Source organism: Oryzias latipes, chromosome 13 (genome assembly GCF_053564925.1).
Source record: "Oryzias latipes strain Hd-rR chromosome 13, Olatipes_Hd-rR_3.1".
Taxonomy (NCBI): domain Eukaryota; kingdom Metazoa; phylum Chordata; class Actinopteri; order Beloniformes; family Adrianichthyidae; genus Oryzias; species Oryzias latipes.
The window spans coordinates 31,909,579-31,933,056 of record NC_136249.1 but is presented as its reverse complement, the minus strand read 5'-3'; the positions used below and the strand labels follow the sequence as shown (position 1 = coordinate 31,933,056).

Genomic DNA, 23,478 nt, shown 5'->3' with positions numbered 1-23,478 from the left:
ATTTTGTACAAGGGTCATGACTTATTTTAATTAGTAAATTACTGTTCTTAATTTTTTTTTTTTTGCTTTTTCATTGTAGGATTATTAATTCCAATAATAATAATAATAGTTATGTTATTGTTATAAAGACATTACAATCAAAGTATTCTCTGTCTTCACCAATGCTACCATTTCAAATTGAAATAGCAGCAGAAGAGCACAGAACAAATCCATCTTAATTCTTACATTAAACAAATAAATTTGAAAAATAAAAAATAAATTTAAAAAAAATTGAAGTGTGAAGGAATAATTGGAAGACCTTGAACAAATCTAGTACACAGGAAAGTCATTATGTATCTTTAATCTTCATGTGTTGTAGGGATTTTGAATATAATTTAAGGTAATTCAATAAACTCTTTATGTGGGTTTTCACCTCGTTGTGAATAAATATTTCTCAATCTAGTAAAACATCCTTTCTGTTGGGAATTATGAGCAGGCGTTTACGATCGATGCCTAAATGCCGATCTGGGGTCTCATCTGTGCGCATGCTCAACAGATGTTGCTGCCGTAACTAGACAGAAGCAAGGAGCAGCAGCCACACCGAAGATGGTTTATTTCCCTTTTATCTAATCTACATCAACCAATAGCTGCTCAAAATGAAGTTTCCTTACCCATCGCTTCGTGAGGAGTAAGTATCTCCTTTTTATATTATTTTGAGCGTTTGTTTGCTTTTTAACGGCATGAGTTTGCTAACCAGCTGGCCTGGTCACAACAAGCACAAAGAAGCTCGTATTTGATTCGGGGAAGCTTTTAGTTTCATACGAGGTAAACCCCGCATTTATTAAGCCCGTAATCATGTAATGAAACAACACTGGGCTTCAGTTTGTCCTGATTTTGTGCGGCTGCGTTCAACACGCCTCTGAAAGTCAAAAGGTGACTATTTTGGATCCAGAATTTGTTGATCCGGGGAGGCTAGCCTAAACAGATGGCTAACATTACCTAGCTTCTCCTCTGTTATCCGAAAGTTAAGTCGCCTCTGACACTAAAATAAATGTGTGAACTGGCTAAGATTTGTCGAAGCTGCACAAAGATCATCTTGTAGCTCTATATTTATCCAGATTGCTAATGCTAGTTAGCAAAAGCTGTCATTCCCATAAGAAGAGGTGGGAAAGTCGTGTATCATGTTGATGCATTGGAGCTAGGCCCTGATGCTCCTTTATGTAAGAAAATCTTGATGCGTCAATAGTCCGCATGACTGCCTGCATGCCACAACACTTTTCCAGCTTTAGGCTCAATAAAATCCTTAAGACGTTCTGGTGAAAGGCTTTTGTTAAGAGGGTCACCCACCCTAAAGTGTCTGAGCAGAGGAAGTGAACAAGAGGTGAATCACAGCCTGTAAGTGGATGATGAATCTGCTGGCATGGCTTCAGTCCGACCCCTTCCAGCGGGAGAAGTGGAAAGGAAATTCCACAATAAAGGCGAAACAAATTATAATTTTATTTAGTTCTTATTTTAATACGTTTTACATTTGTTTTAATGAAGCTTTTGGATGTGATGTGTTTAAAGTCCCACTCTAATCATCTTCTGATCTATTTTCATAGCGGTCTTTTAGTTATGATAAAGCTGGTTTTAGCCAAAATTAAAAAACCTTTGTCGTTTTCTAGGACATAATTTCTGCAGAGCGGCAGGAGTTCATTGGAAAAAATTTTCCTCCGAGTTGTGGGCGGGACAGCTGCCACAGAATAATCTTACTCCCTTCCCATCCTCCTGGTTTTCATGCTCTCCTGCTTGCTTCCTGCCCCTCACAACCCCAACTTAACATTAGCAGTTCAAAAAAATGGCGAGGAATATCGGCGCTGTCCAGCCGTACAATTTTGATCCATATGACAGCTCGGACGAGAGGAATAAAAAGACGTCTGTAAGCAGATGCGTCAGAATGGAGCTTGCTGTTGTAGCCTTTACATCACACTTAACAGGCTTTTTACAAGCCGCATTTTTTCTCCTTCTCCTAATTCACAACAATTTGAATGAAGAAATAGTCAGAAATGCAAGATTCATTTCCTTAATATATGTCCTCCATCATCAAAAAAATGCCACAAGGACATATTAAAAACACCAATAAACACAATTTTCATTGGAGTGGGTCTTTAAAGCTATTGGTTGAAAAGAGGAAAGGAATCCCAATGGGGCTTAGATCCATCAAAATAATTCCACTTTTTCATTGGAGTGAGTCTTTAAGACGTGTCACCACTAATGCAAGTTGATTCATCCGTAGTTTGTTTTATAAACCAATACTCTAGCATCTTTAAACGGCAGAAATTCAATCCTGGCATAAATAGCACTTGAGATGATTTATATTTTTATACATAAATGCAGTAAAGATTTGAATTTCCTTCAGTCTCTTTATGAAGATGTTTTTAGCTGTGCTTATTCTAAATAAATATAGATGATAGGGATGTAACGACTCATTTTAACAATGATTCATATCATAAGTTGTGGTTTCTGTGGGATTCATAGTCTATATTGGTTTATTTTTATTGATCCGATTCACTGATCTAAAATTGATCCAGGACACCTTTAGCCATTACTTTAACCATTGTGACTCAGACATAAATACCTTGGTACTGAACTGTGTTTTTAAGATTCATTGTATTTCTTGCAAGATAATCAAGTGTGAATTAAAGTAGTCTTTAATGCTCTAATTTAAATGTAACTACAGTAAGGCCCATACATTTTCATGGAGAGCTCCTTTGACCGCATGTTGTCTGTTCACAGCAATGTCTACAAAATGCAAGCACCAGTCCCATAATCAACTCCAGGCCTTTTATCTGCTTCACTCACTATGACATAACAATGGAATTGCCCACACCTGCCCATGAAATAAAATGGAAGTCAACTGTCCAATTACTTAGCACCCCTTGAAATGAAGGGATTGTGTTTAAAGAATGCTTTTGTTTTTCACATTTTTATGCAATCTTTTTGTTCAACCCATGAAATAAAAGCTGAAAGTCTCCACTTCAATGACATCTGAGTTGTTTTATTTAAAATTCACTGTGGTAATGTACAGAAACTAAATTAGAAATAATGTGTCTGTCCAAGTATTTCTGGTCTTGACTGTATTTTTAAGGAAACTTAAAGGCAAATGCTTTTGCTGTATTTTTTTCGGCTCTGTGCTGACATCAGAGAGTCCTTGTTTTACAGAGCTGCGATTTCACTTTATTACAAGATGGCCTTTGCCTAAAGGTCAGGCTGAAGTGGATGTGAAAATCGCCAAAGATGTATTTTTCAGCGGCTCACACGCACCTGCTCTGTTTGTCCTCAGTACGATGAGATGGTGTCTCATGCTGCATTAGTGGAAGCGTGACATGCTGGCCTGTTTGCCAGCATCAGGTGACCCTACCATCCGACTTCTTCCCCATGCGCAGATGAACACTGGACTTCAGAGATGTAAGTGCTTCCGTTCTCCGTAGAGTAGAGCTGGGTATTAATGCCAATCAGGATTTGTACTTTTCCAGTTTAAAATTAATTTAGTTTGGCAATTAATACTGGTTTCTCATAAGTATTATGGTGGAACTTAGAAAATGGTATTTAGAAATATGACATTAAAAACTCTTTTTCTTTGTTGCTCAAATTTATAAAGGATTTAGTGAGATTTGTATATTTAACAAACTAACATGCATTATTTCAGTGAAAATTGATTTTGATTTATTTAGTTGTTATTTTTTTTAATCTCACCAAACCATTTTATTTTTTTTTAGCAGGGTATGTATTTTTAACCCCAAAGAACCCACAAGGTGAAATTTGGCCATGTTTGTTTTATTTAATTTAAATTAAATTAGATATATTGTTTCTACTTCTTTAATTTCTTTTCTTTTCTTTTTTTTAGCTGCTGTAAAATGCTGCTACCCAAAATGAACAACAAAAAAAGTTGGAGATGGAGAAATTTCTTTAATTTGCTTCATAAAATCTGTAGCACCTCCTGCTTTTTTGGATCTTCTTCTTTTTTTGTTTTGAATAAGTTTTGACTAACTTCCTGGTGCACTGACGCTACTTTCCATCTACTGCGTCTAAATTTAACCACAAAAAAGAAGGAGATGTCTGTGTGTGTGTATGATCATGTTTGTGTTTATCGATGTGCTTTGGCCATGAAGCTTGTTCAGTTGAAAAGCCTGTTTTACTTCCCGTTTAAATGGCATCGCATTTGTAAGAAACATCCGTGATAAACACAAGTTAACAAGAACTAGTTGTGTGGCACGTCGCTGCGTTCACCGGTATGTGTTACAGTTGTGTGCATTACTGCGCCAAAAGCCTGTGGCACTCCTCGTTTATCATTATGTATCTCTATTCCAGGAAGTCATTCTCCATGTCTTTAGGTTTTGACTTTCTTTACATGAACTTTTTCAGAAAAAAGCTTTGTTCGGCCTCTTGTGAAAAAACAAAGACATTGATAATCAACTAATATCAGAGACTAGTTAATATTTTTCCCCGAGTCAAAATTAAAGCTTCAGAAAAAAAAACAAAGTTGAATTTTCTCATAGACTGATTTTATAAACTTTGATCAACTTTGTAAGAAAACTCGGAGGCCAATTTCTGATGGACTCCTGTCGCTCTGCAGAAACTATGTCCAAGAAAACAGGATTTTTCTAAAAAACTGCATAATCACGATTAAAAGACCACCGGGAAAACGTTTAGAGTCAATCAAAAGATGATTGGAGAGAAGCTTTAAAAGATTAGAAAATACATCAAAACCAGTACCGAGGTATATAGTAGTTCTGGTACCGTATAATAAATGCAAATTTTGGTACTTCGTTTCAGTAATCTTGATTACAATTCTAGCCAATCATGAGATACCAGTAAGATTCTTGTGGGATGGGTGTCGCTATTCACGGGATTGGGGCGGTACGGGACCGAGAACCAACCAATAGGAAAGACAACAAAAAAGTAAAGACTGAGCCGTTTTGTAGTTTATGTGGGAGTAGGAAAGGAGTGGAATCAGACTCCTGTGTCATCCTCTACGGAGGCCATGAGGATGGGTGGGGCTTCAGTCAAAACACCTAAAGCGAAGTAAGCGAAAGTTTGTCTGAAAAGATTCTAAGTTGGCGTCCGGACGGACCTGTCGTCATGGCAATGAGCGGTGTCATACGTGTATACTTCAGCGTGTTTGAAAACGGAGATTGTCAAAGAGGGAATTAAAGCATCTTGGCCACTTTCAGGTGCTCCCCTTCACCCTGTCACACTGCGTTGTCCTACTTAAATGTTTTTGGAAACATTTTTGCGTGGTCTATTTATTTTTTTGTTTTGTTTGTTTTTTTCGAAGCACGGTTTGAGCACCGGAACGGTATCAAAAGTACCGGATAACAACACCGGATAAAATACAAGCTGTACCCATCCCTACATGTGTAGCTGTGATGGTCAGTTCCAGTTTTGCTCTGTTTGTCTAACTCTCTACTCCTTTCAGGGGAAACTACACAGAAGATGAGATCTGCCAGCTATCCAACCCCAGCCCAGTTGGATGCCTATGCTAAAAAAGTTGCCAACAACCCTTTGACTATCCAAATCTTCCCAAATAGCGTCAAAGTACCTCAGAGAAAACACATACGTCGCACAGTCAACGGACTCGACACGTCCTCGTCTGGCCAGCGTCATAGTCCTTACCCGTCTCAGATTAGCGCTAGCGGTGGCCTTCTGGCTGTCCTCCGTGCACCTGTCAAAGGTATCATCAAAGAAGCAGGCGGTATCCGCAACCGACACCATAAGGCAGTCATGAACCCTCAAACCGGGCCGTATGCCTCTCAGAGCACTTTAAATCCGCCTCATCCAGCGGTTTCTCAACTACCGGGACCCCCGCAGCCTTCTGGCCAAAAGCAGGGCATGCTTCATGCACAGGCATTGCAACAGCAGCAGATATTAAGCCATTCAAGGGCTTTACAGCAGCAGCAGCAGCATCACCCACAGGCTCTGCAGCAAAGGAACATGACTCATTCACAAGCTTTACAACAGCAGCAGCAAGGCCTGTCGCAGGTCCAGGTCACCCATCAACAAAAACTGTCTCATCAACAAGGTATCCAGCGACAGCAAAGCCTGCCTCACAGCCAGGCTCTGCAGCAGCAGGACCCCTCGTGTCCGTCAGTCATGCCACAGAAGCATCTTTCTCATGTGCAGACGATGAAACACCAAACCATTCCTCCACAAGCTTTACTGACACAGCAGGGAGTGACTCAGGATCTGCGCCTTATATCTGATGGAGCTCAGCTTCCCAGCATGCGGCACTCTCAGGGGCTCGCTGCCTCACAGGCCCTTCCCCAGGCTGTTGCTGTAGCCCCTCCCACCATATCTAACAGCCTCCATCACCCCCAGCAGGGACACTATGCCCCACGGAAGCTCCCGGATGCAGATGCTCCACCAAATGTAACAGTATCTACCTCCACCATCCCACTGTCGATGGCTGCCAGCCTGCATCAGAACCGGCCCAGTGACCTGAGCAGCATTGTGCACCAGATCAACCAGCTGTGTCAAGCTCGGGCCGGCCTGGGCACCACCTCGGTCTGCGAGGGCCAGATTGCAAACCCCAGCCCCATCAGCCGAAACCTACTGATCAACGCCAGCTCCAGGGTGTCCTCCCATCACCCGTCTCTGAGCAACGCTCCCAGCTGCCACCTGGTGACACACCCAGACAAAGCTCCGGCTCCCACCACTAGTGCTGCTCTGCACTCGCAGCCTAGCTTGGCTGCTAATAACAGTATGACTGCTTTTCATGGAGACAACGAGAAGGTACAACTGCAGATTCAGCAGCATTTGCAGCAGCAGCAGCAGCAGCAACATTTACAGCAGCTGCAGCAGCAGCAGCGCTCCTGGGCCCAGCATCAGCTGGCTCACATGCAGCAGCCCCCTGAAGGGGTCCATCCCTGCAAGAACCCAAGGATGGAGCCCCCGGCTGAGTGTGCTTTCCCCTCGCGAAACCTCAGCTACTCTCACAAGCTGCCCAACACTGGACAGAGTTTTCCTTTGAAGCATCACAGAGAGAAACCGCCCCCCTCTCCTGTCAGCTGCTCCTTGGCTTCCATGCCTTACACAAACGGCCAGTACATGCAGGCACCGTGGAATAGCATCCCGACCACCACAGGCAGCAATGGGTCGTGTCCTCAGGACGTTTCTGTGTTCCTAGGAGGGCAGAATGCCTCATCTGCAGACCGCATCCCAGGGGCAAAATACAGGCCTGGGGCAGATGCTGCCCCCGGCCAGGCAAAGTTGAAGCAGAGAGCGGACTTCCTCGGTGGAGACTTTCAAATGCCCGGCTTTCAGGGGCAAAACATGGATGTGATCGAGAAGCTTCACAGGTCATCTATGAGCCAAGTTCAGGAGACCAGCAATAGCGGAGGGGTCCCCATTCATCACTCTGGCTACCGTTAAAGTGAGCTTCAAAGCCAGTTTAGTGGTTTTTTTTGTTTTGTTTGTTTTTAACAGCACTTTGAGAGCTTCTGTGTTTCGTTCTTCTAAACCTTGCAAGTTGATTTGTATCACTGGTTCAGAAAGCCACAAGGTTGCAGTGTTTTCTAGTGTTGCTCAGGTCTTAAACCAAGTCACACCTTTGTGGAACATGAAGGGTTTGGATGTGTGTTTTTTTTCACCACTAGCATGAACGCGCTGCTCTTTCCTCACATGTGAAAATGCATTTTCAATCATGGATGAGAACACCGTTTCCTGTTCGCTGCCTGGCCTTTCAAGGGTTTGCCACGGGAATCGTCCGCATTTTTGTGGCCTTACATCTGCCAAAAGAGGAGCTTCAGGCTGTGTGTGCAGCGTTTGTTCGCACCTCATTTTCCTCCCAACAGGCTGTGATCCATAAGAAGGTTGCATGGATTTGCAATGACACCCTGCTTCTCAAACTCCAGTGTAAGCCACAACCTGTCTTTCTGGACTGTAGGATATTTTCTATTGTTCAGTTTTAAATAATATTTTAAGAGTTGGTTTTAAAGTAGATATTTTATTATTTTTTTCGTTCTTTAGCTATAGATTTTCCTACTTGAATTGTAGAAACTATTTGGAAGTGTTGCGCTGAAAATTTTGGCACGAGGAGCGTCTGCTCAGTCAGCCCTTAGTTTATAGCTAATGTGAAGCAGGATAGCATCCCATCATTACTGAAAATTGTATGTGTGTGTGTGTGTGTGTGTGTGTGTGTGTGTGTGCGATGACTTGTAAACATGCAAGTGCTTCAAATAACGCAAGCAGGGAAAATATTCGCCCATTTTACAACCACCTTACTACTGTAATGCAACCGTACTGATGTGCTGTGGACGGATTTACTCGTCGACTTACCGATTTACTAAAGAACTTTGAGCTTGTTAGGCTTTCATTTGATTTAAAAAAGTCTCTGATATTTTTCTTCAATCTCTTAGGCTTTCTGGAGGGGAAAAAAAGCCTTAAATGCCACAGAAGTCAGGTTCCAGTTGTTCCTCATCTGGATCCCACCTTTAAACTTTATGTTTGGATTAGTTCTGGCCGTTTCATTAAGAGTCTACAGATGACGGCCTTAATCAGACTAATCAGGACGCTTAGCTGAGGAATAAACAAACCATTCTGCAGTTTTTACTGTTAAATGTCCTTTTTTTGGGGGGTTTTCAGCTCAGATTAACAACTACAGCGTTTTAGCATCATAGAAATGTATGTAGACCAGGGCTGTAGCTGTTGCTTTGAAGTGTTTGGGTTGTATTTTAGTTGAGCCTCATGCTGGTGTTTCTTTCCTTTTCCCTGAACATTGCACCCTAAAGCCATAGTCGCAGTAGGTGCCATCGTTGAAATGCATCGAGGCAGATGGGAAACCGGCACTCCACAGCATCAACGCTTTAAAATGTCTCCCGGAGCTAAAAGCTGTTGACCTTTCATGAAGATCCTGAGACACGAATTACGGCTGTTGAGGAGTTTCTGCATCATACTTGATAGAAGTGATTGTCTTTTCTGGCTTTTTTATTTTTATTTTTTTTGGTGTGCCTGTTCCTTGAAGCTGCTATAGAACTAAATCAACACACATAGTGTGATTAGTGTGTCTCTATAAATAATCATGGGCTTTATCGGTAAAAATAACTTCTTATTTATTAGTTGAAAGCGGCGCAAACTGCCCGCACCTATGAGTTTGGCTGTTTTTTAGGCACAATTGGAACATTTTCTGTAAATATTAACTGACCAGTGTTCAGGGGGGTGGAGCGGTTATCCGAAGTCCGACCCCGTCTGGCTTCCTTCCGTCAGACCAAACAAGTCAAAACACTAACAAGTTTGCGGCGCGCGTCGTTTGAACTGCCTCGATAACGCCCGACGGTCAGGTCCTACTGTTTCATATGAAGTGCCTACACTGGGCTTAGTATGGAGACTTGTATGTGTGTGAGGATTTTTGTGTGCGCGTTTGTAAAGCTTGGATACAAACGTGCACAAAGTGGATCTCTCTGGGGGACCAAGCTACTTTGTGTAACTACTGATACTGTGTCCTGGACTTGAAGTCCTGAAGTGTGCCACGATTCCTCGACACTGTCGGGATGCGTCAACCGTTTGCTGCTGACTCACTGACCAAAGTGACCAAGCATCCCTCCCCAACCACCCTGTGAAAGCAATGACAAACCACATACTGGGAGCTTTTGTTCTCAACCGTAAGAAGCAACATTTTTTGAGACTTTAAGGACAACCGCAGGCTTCATTTAGACGGTTTCGGGAAAACCGTACGAGTTAAAAAAATGCAGATAGTGGGCGGAGCACGACAGAAAATATATTTCTGTGCAGTGCACCCCAGTTTGTGTGTGATTGTTTTATTTTTGCTTTCTTCAATAAAGATACTGAAGGGTCCTTTCTAACCAAAACTGGGGGTTTATGGCTTCATTTTCCCAACTTCTTGTGACGCTGAAGTCTGTTGAACCACTGTACGTGCTCGTATGCATTGTATGAGTCCGATGTAGAGCCGGGGCACCGGAGAGGAACAGTCCCCCAAATGTGTTTGCTCTGATGTGACGGTCCGTTTATGCTACGAATGGTGGTGGAGGGGGCTGACTTTCTCTACTTTGTGAAAATGTGATCCTCCCTAACCTTCAGGAATAAAATGTCTTGCACAAACATTCCCCTTAACCAAAATAAAACTTTGGAAACCGAAAATTGCATGTGACTCTTTATTCAGGAGATTCAGCCACGAATCATGTTTGAAATGCATTAAATCCACAGTTGTGTTCAACAGGGCATCCAGAGCAGTCCATTCATCCATCCAGAACCTGCTGAATCCTTTTCCAGGGTCACAGGGCTTCTGAACCAACCCAGCTACTGTTTACACTCTGAACAGACTGCCAGTATGGCCACACATTCACAGACTCACATGGGACAACTCTGAGATACCACCTAACCTGTGAAGCGTGTTTTCGGACTGTAGGAAGAAGTACCCCGAGAAAAGTTTGGAAATCTCTCACTAAATTAAATTATTGCAAGTTTGAGTTAGAACTCATCAACTCACCAGATGGGATTGTTTTATTATCACATTAAGTTAGGGTTAGTGTTCCTCAACAGCTCAATGTTCACATTTCATGGCGCTCTAAACAACAGTGTTCTGCTGCTGCTGGCCACGTCTAGAGCGGATTCTCTGGAGGAAACCATTGAAGCTCCATGGAGTTCCTGAAAGGTGAAACAACCGTTGGTGTCACTGACTTCTCTGCAACAACACAACAAATGTAGAAAACCGTCCCAGTCTTACCAGATTCCCTCTCGTTGGTCTCAGAGGACATGGTTTCATTTTCATGCTCTTCTTCCAGCTTGAACCCGAGAGCCGACTTCCATTTCTCCCAGTTGATTTCAGTCACCCTAAAGTCAAAATGGATTTTTTTAATTAGGTTATTTGTTGTGAAAGATGAATTCCGACCAAAAACTGTTCGCACTTTAATAGAACTCATTAAAACTTTAATTGTTCTAATTAGCCATTTTAAATGTGTCTAATGTGTATTTACCGAACAAATTTACGACTCCGTCCCTGTCCGGATCGTAAACACACCATCTTTGAAACCTTTGACTGGATCTTGTCCTTCAGCCTCAGTGGCAGAGTCCTCTCCATGTCAAGAATTGTAAAGGCTCGCTGCAAAGGTTCAGCAAAATGGTTTGATCTGTAGGATCTCATTTATGGGTTTTTTCAAACAAAACAAAAAAAACAGTTTAGATCTGCACATACTCTGTTCTGTAAAGCTGTTTGTTTACCTCTATATTTTTTGTACCAACATCTATGGTATACATGTCAACTGTTAAAATGTTTACTGTAAACAACTGTAGTCAGTTTTGAACATCTTATCATAGTTGGGTGATTGTTCTGCAGCTCCTGAAGTGCTCATGAGCTTTTGAATTGAGAGTCACAATTCATGTTTTCTTCCACTTTGGCAGGTCATCCTTAACCCTTGTTCTATCTTAGATGACCCCACCCTTACATTGACGTGTTCTCCCTACCATGACAAAGGTGGATAAAGGTGGAAAGATTTCATGTAATCCATGGACACCAGTGAAGATCACAAATCATTGAAGAAAAAAGGTTCAGAGCACTGTCTAGTGGGTCTAGATGACCCAACTCCCAACGTTAAAGTGCCTGGGATAGCACAAAGGTTACACTGAAGCTGCAAAATATTCCCCCCACCATTACACTGCCTCGACTGTGTTTGACTTTTTTTATGATGTTCCAGCATAAACGTAGATTTTAAATCCAGAAACAACAAATTTAGCCTTTTGCTTTTTTAGAAAGTCTTAAAGATCTTGACGATGTTTAAGTAAAAATTAAATTAGCTAAACTTTTTTTAATCTGCCATGCATCTAATTTCAGGTCTATGAGAATTAGCATAGCTTTTAAAAAATATTTTTCTGTTTATGTTAAAAAAAAAAACAAATGTTTCGATAATAGAAATCATTTAAGAGAAAACATTTTGCAGCAAACCTTTGTTTAAAACGAACCAATTTGATCTCATGTAATTTAATATGCGCCTTTTCATGGTTTGTTGTTTTATTTACTACTAACCCCTATGCCTGTTGATGCAAGTATGCATCAAACCACTTTTTTGGCTTAAAAACTACCTTAATTTATCATCTACTTGAAAGCCAAAACAGTGATTTTTTTTTTTGTCTTAGAAACTAAGGTTTTTTATTTAAGCTCAATAATCACTGTGTGTATTTTGTTGTTCTGGACATAATTAGAGCTAACAGGACTAATGTAATTCTCCAGTCAGATTAGACAATATTGTTAATTATCCACAAATGATTCAACTATTCTGGTTTTGTGTAACCAGCAGGATTCTACCAGTGTTTTCTCTCCTGAAGGTGGTTCTTACCTGAAGGTTCCAGATGGTTTCGCTTTGTTCTGAGATCCGCTCCACCGTGTTCCCCATCGGTGCGATGAGCATGTTCAGCATCAGGATGTAAGTCAGAATGATGTAGCAGATGAGAAGGATGTAGAAAACCTCTTTGTACTGAACTTGATCGGTGAATTCCAGATTTCCCATTCCAATGGTGAACTTGAACAACTCCAGCGTTGTAAAACCGATGTCATTGTAACTGGGCTTGTTGCACAAGACTGTCTCCACTAGAGAGGTCCTTCCTCTTGCCTGGGTATCATTGTGAGCTGTAGGTGAGCCGTCCATGAGAGTAACCACCGCTAAGAGTAAAAAAAAAAAAAGCTTTAAAGAGTCATCCTTGAAGAACACCTTCATTCACGTCAATGATCCAGCTCTTACCTGCAGAAAATCCAAAAAGTAAGACACAGTAGACAAATAAAAAGTGAAACAGATCACTGAGGATCATCTTTAAAAAAACAACAGCATCCAAATGTTGTTAGTAGGGGGGCTTCCAAAGTAAGATGCAGGTTGACTAATAAATAACTTTGTAAAAAGGAGAATAGTTATTCCAAAAAACACAAGATGTTTTAAAGAACTTCTCCAATGAGTGGATCTTACTCTTTGCATCATCACGTTGTACATCCCCAGTTGCTTAGATCCTCTAGTGTAATAGAGTACGTTCATCCAAGCCAGAGCCAGTGACAGAACGAGGAGGCTGACATACTCCCTGCGTCCACAGAAGTACAAAAGTGTGCAGCACAGGAGGAGGGCGGCCTGCAGGAAACTGCCAACAGGGAGCAGAACCAGGTGGATCACAGGTGAGTTTCAGTTGCTACATGCAGGTATTCCTGTGGTGCATGTTTGCAAAGCAAACATATGGAAGGGAGCAGTTTGAAAAATAGGATTGTTATATTCACACATGCTTACTTACACATATTACCATTCAAAGGTTTGGGGTCACCCAGACAATTTTGTGTTTTCCATGAGAAGTCGCACTTTATTTACCAAATGACTTTTTCGCGCTGTGACGGTGAATAGAAAATATAGTCAAGGCATTGACATGGTTAGAAAGACTTACATTTATTTGAAATAATCCCCCATTTGCAGTTATTCCAGCTTTACAGACCTTTGGCATTCTAGCTGTTAGCTTGTGGAGGTCATCTGCAGAAATTTGACCCCACTCTTCTAGAAGCCCCTCCCACAAGTTGGATGGGCACTTCTTGCTTACCATACAGTCAAGCTGCTACCACAACAGTTCAATGGGGTTTAGATCTGTTGACTGCGCTGGCCACTCCATTACAGATGGAATACCAGCTGCATGCTTCTGCTCTCAATAGTTTTTGCACAATTTGGAAGTGTGTTTTGTGTCATGGTCCTGTTGTAGGATGAATCTGGCCCTAATCGTGCGCGGTCCACAGGGCATGGCGTTGCAAAATGGAGTGCCGGCGTTCCTTATCTAAAGCTTTTTACCCTGAACAAATGTCCCACCGTAGGAGCACGAAAGCAACCCCAGACCACCATGGTACCCCCACCTCGTCAACCCCACAAATGTGATGCTCCAGATTCTTCATCTAGTCACAGGAAGGTCAGTTTTATAGCTCCTCTAACCAGCCAAATTGGTTTCTGCTGTGCTAGTATGTGACAAAAGGTTTTCTAACCATCTATTAGCCCTGTGACACAATGAGTAAACGCATTGTACCATAGTTGCTGGAAATGGGCCTCTGTGTTGAGAATGCAACAAAAACCAGAAATTTGCAGCTAGAATATTCCTTTTTTTAAATAGTCTTTCTGATTAGTTTAACATTGGCTTCATAGAGAAAATAGTGCTTATCTTTCAAAAACAGGAACATTTCTAAGCGACCCCAAACTTTTGAACGGTTGATTTCTGCCCTTTGCTGCTGTAAAACCACACTTAACATAAAAAGATAATAATTTTCACGGACAACATTTGTCTGTCTTTTCTGTCATAAAGACAGTTTTAAATTCAGTTTGCATTTTTCTCACTTTTTCCCCCCTGCATGCTTTTACCACAAACCATACGGCAAGATGGAGCAAGTGTGAAAGAGCTCCACCCTAAACATGCAAGGAGAAGAAAAGCTTTAAGCTCTTGGCCCATCAAGCTGGTATAATTGATGAGGTAAAACAAAAACAAAACAGTTTTTAATTAAATTTTGACATTTATCTTTTCTTTATAGTGTGTAACGTTGGCTCCGTCAATTTGCAAGTAATAGCTTGAATCCATTCTTCTTTCTGTCACTGAAATATTCACACATCTACAGGACAAACCGGAGCAGAAACATAGGGGATGCATCTTTGTGCAGCCCCATTTTCTCCCAGTTAACAGTTTATTTAGTATTTAGTTAGTTAGTTTCTGTTAACCTCAATAAAAATATTTCAGCAGTAGATTTAAACGACCGTCTTGCATGTATGCCTTTCTTAAACCCTGTCCAGAGTGCCCAGTTTGATATTTTAAAAGCATTTCAGTGTGGTGTTTCAAAATAACAGAATACTTTACAACAGAATTTCACTGAAGCCGTCGGTAAACAGCGACTTGAGGTGTGGTGGGTTCTTGTGGAAAATGGTGATCTAAAGACAAGACAGAAAAACACAATTTACATGGATTTTTTATTTCTTTGTTTGCCTGCATGATTAGACTATTGTTTGAATGATCTCACCGTCTTATAAAATAATCTCACAGCTCCGAGGACACTGATAAGCTCTCCAGCACAACGAAGATAGTCAGATGGGCGATTTTCTACTGGGAACGGGGGCTGTAGGTCAAAACAAGACGTTTAATCCCAACTTGGATTAATCTGGCTAAATTCCTTGTTTTCCTCTCACCTGACCATCCTTTCTGTAGAAAGCCACAGTCGTCAAGATGGCAAGGTATATCAAGTAGAACAAGAAGTTCAGGAGGAACAATTTGGAGGCAAATCTCTCCCACTTGTCCTGAAGAAGACTGCGCAGAGGCTCGAGCTTGATCATCTCCGGTCGATTCTAAAACGGAAGGGTAAAGTCTGCTTTTATATGAAGGTTTCTCTTAATTTGCTGATACGTTTTTAGGTTTATTCTGATTTTTAATCATTTGATGCTTGCTGTTGTTTGCTGGTTTTTTTGGCACTGAAATGACATGAATGTTTTTACCAGAACACACATGACTGAGTCATATCCTAAAGCAGGACACCACAAGTACAGCTATGAAACATGAGTATTTTAGGGCTCATGTGCATCATCACATTCCTTAAGGAGAGCTAATAGTCAGATGTTTATTCTTGTCTGGTGTCATGAAGAACACTTTCAGAGCCCTGACTGTTCTTCACCACCCCAAAAGAAAGGTTTCAACTTTGAAAGATTTATATTCCAAATGATCACACACACACACAAAATTATTGAAATGTTTCATTCTCACTGGAATTTCATTCCCATAGACAATAATCTCCAACACAGAGTTGCACTCGCTGGTGTCGATGGAACTCGTGTCATAAAGTGAAGAATGAACGGGTCCGTAAACACACTCTGTAAACTTCCTCGACAGCAGCCGGGTCTCCTCGTCCATGAACTCGCGATTCAGCATGTGTCGAAAGAGCTGGAAAGGGGGAGAAGAGAAATCCCAGACTTCTTTGCAGAGACGCTGTGCTCTAATCATTATTGGCAGGAACAACATGAACACTTGGGTTACAAGAAACTTAAACAGGAAGGTTTACAAGAAACAACTGGACATGATAAAAAGATGTTGCCTACAGATACAGTATAATGGTTCAAATTTAAAGTTTGAAATTAATGTATAGATTTAAAAAAAAAGTGTACCCCAATCTTGCTGAGCTTAGCAGCCAATTTCAAAGGAGTCAGACCTTGATTATTTTCAATTTCCTCCAGCTGGATTTGGCTTTTTTCCCCAATCTTGTTGTGTTTCACAAGGATTTGGTCATAGATCTTTGAAATCATCTCTGTGGTTTCGCTTGTGTCATCAGCAACGGTTATTAGGACGTGTAACACAGTGTTTCCTTGTGAGTCTTTGTCCGTCAGGTCAGCTCTTCTGTATGGGTTTTCCATGAGAAAGGACACAATGTCTGGTTGGTTCGTGCATGCGGCCAGTGATAATGGCAGCTCCCCTTTAAGAAACACACAGCCAAGACATTAGATGTGACCCAAGAGAAAGAGGTCAGAAAATGATGCGAAAAAGAAGACGTCGCCCACCAAAATAAAAGCCCAGTCTCCCGTCATTCTGGAAAAATGTACCGCTGGCTTTAGCTTGCACATCTGCTCCTTTCTGGACCAGCAATTTAACAAGGTCCAAACTCCTTCTCTCAATAGCAACATGCAAAGCAGTTTGACCTGCAACAAGCAAATTATCTTAGCCACCATAAAACTATCCGTACTTTCTCTTTTTCATAAAAGGCCTATATCATGCTAGACTCAAGACTTTCAAAGAAAACTATATCCATGTGTATGATAATGTATTACCTTTGGCACACTAAAGAAGGATGTTTTTAATCAGATATTAGTTGTTTTTGTAGATTTTTTTTAACCCACGAGTAAGACGACTCTATCTCTGAGGCTCCACCGTTCTCGCCTTGGGGGTGCCACCCATTTCATGACGTCAACCTAAACTCAGCCTCAGCAGCCAGTCTGCGTTTCGACCACGAAAACAAACAACATCCAATAAAAAAAAAAGATGGATGTGCATATTGTGCATGTAAAAGAAACACAATTTGGCCGATCGCTACTAGCTTCACTGAGAAAGTGGGTGTTATTCTGGGGGCAGAATCTTTGGAAGGGGCTGCTCCTCATTTTGTGACATCACAATGTGAGGACCCACTCGTTTTCTTGGATTAGGAGGGGCTGGTGCTCAGAGAGCAGGTTTTTGGGGGAATACTCAGAGATGCGTGAACAGATTAAAAACGCTTTGGGGTGGGTTTTTCTTTTTAGAAATCAATGTTGTAATGCACTTAAAAGAATAATAAAAAAATGAAAAAGTTAATTTTGCATGGTTTAAGCCCTTTAATCTGATCAAACTGATTTGTACTTATGTGATTGCCTACCTTTGTAAGTCGGATCCCTGTAAGACGCATTTATTAGTGCCTCCAAATCCTGAGTTGTCTCTGCTATGTCGAGGAGAACCTTGATGGTGTCATTTTTGCCATCTTTGAGGTTCAGCAGTGCTTTCAGTAGTGCTGTTTTCCCATTTGTCTCATCTGAAAAAGAAATAAATTGTCAATTAAAAAAGAAATCATAATAAGTCCTCTAAACTTAAATTTGCATTATTCTGTTATTGTCATTAAATAACAGGAGGAAATTTCCTGTTTTAGCTCCTATCTTACACAAACTGTTCAATGAAATCAGGAATGTGTTCACTTTAATCTTCAATCAACTTGATTTAGAATTAGATAGTCAGAGAAAAATGTCAGAACTCTGAAGGTGAGAATTTCCCATTTCCCTCTTTTCTTTTTCTCCATGGCCCTAGTCTGGTTGTCTTTTCCTCATTTATTTTTCTTCCCTCATAACTGAGTGTCATTTTTCAGTCAACTAAAGAGAAACCCGTTATTTTTCCGATGTGGTTGCTTTATTGGAGTTTATAAATCAACGCTGAACATTGCTGGTGATTGAAAGACTCACCTATGAAGTCTGGACTTGTGAGTCGTTTGTTGTTCATCTGCAGGTAAGGAAGCAGTCCCTGGAGCTGTGCTGTGTCTCCCTGTGATACAGCTTTAAACACTTTGTCTCTTGTGAATGTGGCACTGAAGAAAACGCCATCATGCTCAATGCTGCTCTGGCTGAAATCAAACCAATGTAAATAGAATTAATCGACTTTTAGTGCTTACTTAGAGGACACAAATTGATCATTACAGTAAAACTCTTTGGGGTTTTTTTTATTTTATAAGGCCCACAGGGCAGAGAAAACTGTCTTGTAGACTATAGCTCACACCTGTTTATCAGAAATATGACACCACTCCTACAGACGCTACTTGTGTGTGAAGACTCAGGTATCTCAGTAGGAAAAGTACCAGAGTGAGCTTTTAAGAGAAAAACCTCATTCTATCATATAACAAAACCGTCTAAGGGGTGAAACCAGTAAAAGCATTAATGTTCCTAGATTCAGAATAGTTACCTTGTCAGTGGGACATTGCTGTCCATAGGTGTGGATGGTGTCTTGATCATCTCCTTTCCAAGTAGCCAGCCATACTTGTCTTCTTCTCCCTGGTTTTTGGAGTTGTTACCGCCGTCCTGTGGCTTTTCCTTCTCCATTTTAACCGTTGTAAATAATCAAACAGCTACAAAACGCCACCTCAGTGCAAATGAAATGCAAAAGGTTTGTGGAAACTAGCAGTTCACATACAGCTGAGGTTTGTTGGGTTTGTTGTTTTTTTTTTTTTACAGCCTAGCTCCACCCTGTTCTTTGTACGAAGCCCAGCCCAATTTATTGGAAACCAGACCTTCAGGAAAAATACAAATAATTAATCTGCACCACTCAACCTTCATTATACACACACACATATATAATGATGTTACATCAACTATTGTGACCCTTAAAGAACAATAAAAGTCCGAAAAAGTATTTACAAAAAGAAAAATAGATATTTTAATTTGCAATCATTATAGGCAACTCCAACAAGGTGGTTGAAGATAAGATAAAGGAGTAATGACACAGTCTGTCAGTTTCCTTTTTTCTGTCCTCACTTTTTTGTGCAGGTTGGCTGTGGCTCCTGGAGGGCTCCGCCCCTTCACCTGTCTCTGTCTGTACCTGGAGTGGTGCACAGCTGCCCACGCTTCAGTTAATTTGCAGTGGGATTTTCTGTTTCTCGTCTGATTTAGGGCCTTTGTTATTGTGTTTTTTGGACTTTTCTTCCCATTTGCAGTGGTGCCTTTTTGTTGATTAAATGATTCTCCTCACTCCAAGTGCCTCTTCGTTCCTGCATTTGGATACCCCCGTAACAAAGTAAGAAAAAAATGTTGAACCTATCAAATGCCATAACCTTATTACAGGGAGTAAAAAAGCTTAAGCGAGAAATCTTTCTAGTTAACTCACAGGCTGCCATGTGAGGTGTTTTTGTCATTCATGTGTGTATCTTTTTTTCTAATTTAAACCTGAAACCATCTCAGTTCAGTCTGTATGTGGTCATTTGACCCACATCAACGCAAGTTGAATCGATATTTTTTTTACAGAGATGCTTTCATCTATCTGCACAAATTTGGACCGTTTTTGGTTGATTTTTCTAATGTGCTTTTTAGCTGCGTCTGTGACAGAAATGCCACAAAAATCCCTCAAAAATGCTCATGTAGTACGACGAGCAGCGCTTGTTTTTGGGGGTGTCAATACTTCAAGGAAATTTAAAGTTGAAATGGATAGAAACAGGTGGAATATTATCAGACGTAGCAGAGAAACGAGAATGTGGAAGGACTGAAATAATATAACATTTTATTGAGAAAATTCTGGGTATTAGACATGTAATAAACTCCGCCGATTACCACTGTGTAGCAAAGAGACACTTTTAGCTTCAACTTTATAGCACGCAGTCTAAGTTATGAAAATATATTTGAACTTTTGACTAACAAAAGGAAAGGTGCACACAGATATACCCCACTACTGTAAGTAAAAATGTATTGAGATGAAAAACAGATATTAATGTTAATGTATCTTTTCATGTCAATCAACCAATTTACAACTAGAAAAAAACCTCCTGCTACTTGGTTTTATAGATAAATATTAAAGGTTTTTGCCTACATTGTCACACCGTCTCTGTGGCGCAATCGGTTAGCGCGTTCGGCTGTTAACCGAAAGGTTGGTGGTTCGAGCCCACCCAGGGACGCAGATTTTCTATTTTTTTTCCCTGATACTTTTGTGAACGAGTGTTTTGGTTTTAGGGGAAGTTGGAAAATGACTGCCAAGCTGAAGGTTCTGATGCCGTACTGTATTACAGGTAAGTGGATGAGCAGCATGTCATTCATGATCATGTCAAAATAAATCCTGGAGACGATCGAGTTTGTTGAAAAGTACAAAACAACACGTTTGAATTCCTTTTTTGTTTTACAGGGCAAAATTGAAAGTAAGTAAAATCTCATTTGAGCCAATACATTTTTTAAAAAAAGGAGCTTTATTGCTAAACTCAGTTTTATTCGGATGTTTTTCTCGAACATTAAACCATTTCCTGTTTCTTTGCTTTCTCGTGACTTTCTCATGACTAGAACGTCAAAATATAGCTGCTGCCACCTACTGTTCTGGAATGTCAACTACAGTAACAAATGTTTGACCATACAAACTAAAATTCTATGAAGAAATCATAAAAACTCAGAGAACTCTTGTCATTGTCAGTCAATCATTAAATGTTCATCATTTCGAGTTGATAACTAAATGTTAATATTTAATTATTTAATTTATCATTTCAGACATATTGCAGTCATTTTTCACAACTTGAGATGAAATACACCTCATATTGCTGTGGTTTGATGACAAATGATGGCATGTTTTAGGTGGATAGGCTCATGGGTCAGCCGAGTGGTTCACCAGTGTTGGGAACGAGCTCTCCCAAATTGTGACCTTCTTGCTGACCTGCGAAGAATCCACAGAAAAACTGCAGCCCATGTGTCAAGGACTGATGGAGAGGTTTCAGCTGGCAAATCATCCGGCTCCAAAGATCCTGTACGTTGATCAGGGGTGTTGTTGTGCAGAAGGCCCAACAGCAGTGGAGACTTTGTTCCAGCCTTGAGAGTGGGATGGTGCTTTGTCTAGACATTTTTCACTTTTTACTGGATCCACCAGTTTGATGCAGCATCTGAACTGACAGCCACTGTGCTGCATTCAAGTCTGCACTGGCTGGGGCTGTTCTGGCCTACAACAAAAGCCACCTGGATCTGCTCATAAAGGCTGTCAAGGGCTAAGGGGGAAGCCTTGAAGACTTTATCAGATGACTGCATTATTCAGCAGCACATTTCCAGGAAGCAGGTGAAGCACCACGTGTGGAGGGGAACTCTAGCACCACAGGAAACCTTCCAGTTCATCCAGATGGTGATAGGAGCTGAAAGGTCCAGCTGGACTGGATGAAAGTGGAGTGAGCCTCCTCAAAACACCAAGTAAACAAAGTTTTTTTAGTGAGCTATTACTGTTTAGCTAAAAGTTTAATGTTTGTTAGTTAAAAGATTCTCTGAGAACCAAACACCTAAACACACAGAGGCTCATCAACTCAAAGGAAGGCAGCTATGGATCTGTGTGACTGACAACCTGAAAACAAATGAAATTAAAGTAAAATAAAAAAATAAAATAAAGTCCACAGTCATCCCTGTTTGTGTTAAATATGTTTTGACTGCACTGGCTTATTTCTGAATTCCTTTCTGTATTCATAGAGGACATCGATGAGGTGTGGGCATGCCAGCAGTGGCATCTGGGCTCCATTCAGGATCCACCGGACTTGTGCATGTACAGGGTGTTACCACCATCAACGGTGTGGATGTTCCTTTCTACAAAGGACTTTGTGGAAGCAACAGCCTGGACGGTTTCCACAAAGTGCAGCTAACATGATTCCAGGTAGAACACTGACGTGCATAGAAGCAGCACATGAAATGTTTTGAAAAATGAGGTTCCTGAAAAATGTCACCACACAGGGCCACACTGTGCTGCACGTCCGTATCAGGTGTACCTCAGAAGCGGCATTGCTCGGTGGGATTCTGACAGGAGCGCAGATGTCGTGTTTGGAGGCAGAGACACAGGACGTACTCTGCTCTACTGCTGCATGTTGGTCTTTTTATTCTCAGATTTGTTTTTGTTTTTTAAAACAGGAGGTCTGCAGTCCGAATCCTCTTCCTGGTTTCCAGAAGTTGGAGGGATTCTGCTCTCTGCTCGTGGGGATTGGCATGACTGAGAACAAGCTGTCCCTCCTCACAGAGCAAAGAAGTGGGGTTGGGGAAGCCTGGAATGCCGTGGAGGAACATGACAAGCAGCCGCAGACGTTTCAACAGCTGTACAGGATGCACTGAGGCAACACCCTGTACTGCCGAACCAAGAGGGACGATCTTGTTGACGCTGCTGTTATCCAGAAAGTCAAAATGGCTGAACGATATGCACCAGCTCAGCAAGACATCACTGCCCAAAAAAACAGGCTGATGTACACACTGGTGAAACTGTTGTGGCTGCGGACACCTCACGGCTCTCAAAGCAGCATCCTAAAAGCGTATGAACGCTTTCTTCCAGCATCGTCTTCTGGTGAAGTACCCAATCCTGTCCAAAGCGGGATCTCTCCACCGTAGATGAACAGCAACACGGTGAGAGACTTAATACGTTTTCAGGAGAGGCTGCTGAACCTCAACGCCACCAAGCAGCCATCCACCATCACCTCCTCTGAGCTACCTCCAGCACCACATCAGCCAGCTGTGCTGCCCCTCCAAGATTACGTATGCGCCCACCCAAAGCACCGCTGGAACAAAAAAGATAAGAAAACAAAAAAAAAAAACAGAAATCCCTCTGCCATCTTCCACCTCCTTCCCAAAACCACCTGCACTAATCCAGCACCAGAGAAAGGCTAAAAAAAAATAAAAATAAAAAATAAACCTCCAACACCCCACAGCTGCTGCCTCATCCTCCCTGAGCATCTCCGTCATTCAAATATACCTACTCCTGACATTCCCCCCTCCAGCATCAGCACCTCCTCCTGGGCAAAAGCCACTATAAAAAAAAAAAGGAAGCTCAAAGAAAAAAAATCAAGGGTAGAAAATATCCCATTTTGCATTCTCTGTTGCCAAAAAGAAAAAGTGTTTTTGCACAGTGAGTCGACATCAAAAGGACTTGAAGACAGAGTTTAGGAAAGCTTTGAACATTTTACCTCTGTGGACGACATGTGTTTTTCAGGTGACACAAGTACTTTCTGAAACAATAAAACTATTTGTTTTTACACAATTTTGTATCCATTCATTTTCCTCAGACATCAGGTCACGGGGCAGCAGTCTAAGCGAAGATGGCCAGATTTTTCTCTCCAAAGGCCACTTCCTGAGGGGGAACGCCAAGGCGTTTTCAGACAGTCTTCCCTTGATCTGTTCTTCTGATTTGTAGGCACTAAACAGATCACCTTAAAAAAAAGAAACAAATTGAAATAAAAATAAGACAAAACAAAAACTCAGATTTACCTGAATGTTTATTTAAAATGATCTCATATGTTTTTACATGAACATTTGAAATGAACAG

General features: G+C 41.2%; 2 protein-coding genes, 1 long non-coding RNA gene and 1 other non-coding gene across 6 annotated transcripts; 3 read left to right on the top strand and 1 right to left on the bottom strand.

Annotated features, from left to right (window-relative positions):
* The first annotated feature begins 451 nt into the window (after positions 1 to 451).
* On the top strand, positions 452 to 10,113 carry LOC101165990 (protein FAM222B). 2 transcript variants are annotated; one of them, XM_078929936.1, is made up of 4 exons: positions 495 to 667; positions 3,181 to 3,222; positions 3,302 to 3,426; positions 5,438 to 10,113. In XM_078929936.1, the coding sequence occupies exons 3-4, from the start codon at positions 3,345 to 3,347 to the stop codon at positions 7,387 to 7,389; spliced, it is 2,034 nt and encodes a 677-aa protein (XP_078786062.1). In that variant the 5' UTR covers positions 495 to 667; positions 3,181 to 3,222; positions 3,302 to 3,344; the 3' UTR covers positions 7,390 to 10,113. The 2 variants fall into 2 exon arrangements, with proteins under 2 accessions (XP_023817046.1, XP_078786062.1); XM_023961278.2 differs by lacking the exon at positions 3,181 to 3,222 and having other exon boundaries at positions 452 to 667.
* LOC101166237 (transient receptor potential cation channel subfamily V member 1) lies at positions 10,114 to 18,692 on the bottom strand. 2 transcript variants are annotated; one of them, XM_011482259.4, is made up of 15 exons: positions 18,418 to 18,692; positions 17,925 to 18,082; positions 17,351 to 17,503; positions 16,506 to 16,643; positions 16,116 to 16,420; positions 15,718 to 15,894; positions 15,150 to 15,305; positions 14,984 to 15,079; positions 14,824 to 14,894; positions 12,927 to 13,092; positions 12,708 to 12,774; positions 12,306 to 12,628; positions 10,950 to 11,074; positions 10,700 to 10,806; positions 10,114 to 10,620 (listed from the first exon to the last, which is right to left on the bottom strand). In XM_011482259.4, the coding sequence occupies exons 1-15, from the start codon at positions 18,552 to 18,554 to the stop codon at positions 10,541 to 10,543; spliced, it is 2,259 nt and encodes a 752-aa protein (XP_011480561.1). In that variant the 5' UTR covers positions 18,555 to 18,692; the 3' UTR covers positions 10,114 to 10,540. The 2 variants fall into 2 exon arrangements, with proteins under 2 accessions (XP_011480561.1, XP_023817045.1); XM_023961277.2 differs by having other exon boundaries at positions 15,824 to 15,894; positions 16,160 to 16,420.
* Positions 18,693 to 20,042: 1,350 nt separating this feature from the next.
* On the top strand, positions 20,043 to 20,116 carry trnan-guu (transfer RNA asparagine (anticodon GUU)). The gene has a single exon. It is a non-coding gene; the product is annotated as a tRNA-Asn (tRNA).
* Positions 20,117 to 20,779: 663 nt separating this feature from the next.
* Positions 20,780 to 22,748, top strand: LOC105355371 (uncharacterized). The gene is made up of 3 exons (XR_013647245.1): positions 20,780 to 21,377; positions 21,648 to 21,828; positions 22,080 to 22,748. It is a non-coding gene; the product is annotated as an uncharacterized LOC105355371 (long non-coding RNA).
* The last annotated feature ends 730 nt before the right edge of the window (positions 22,749 to 23,478 follow it).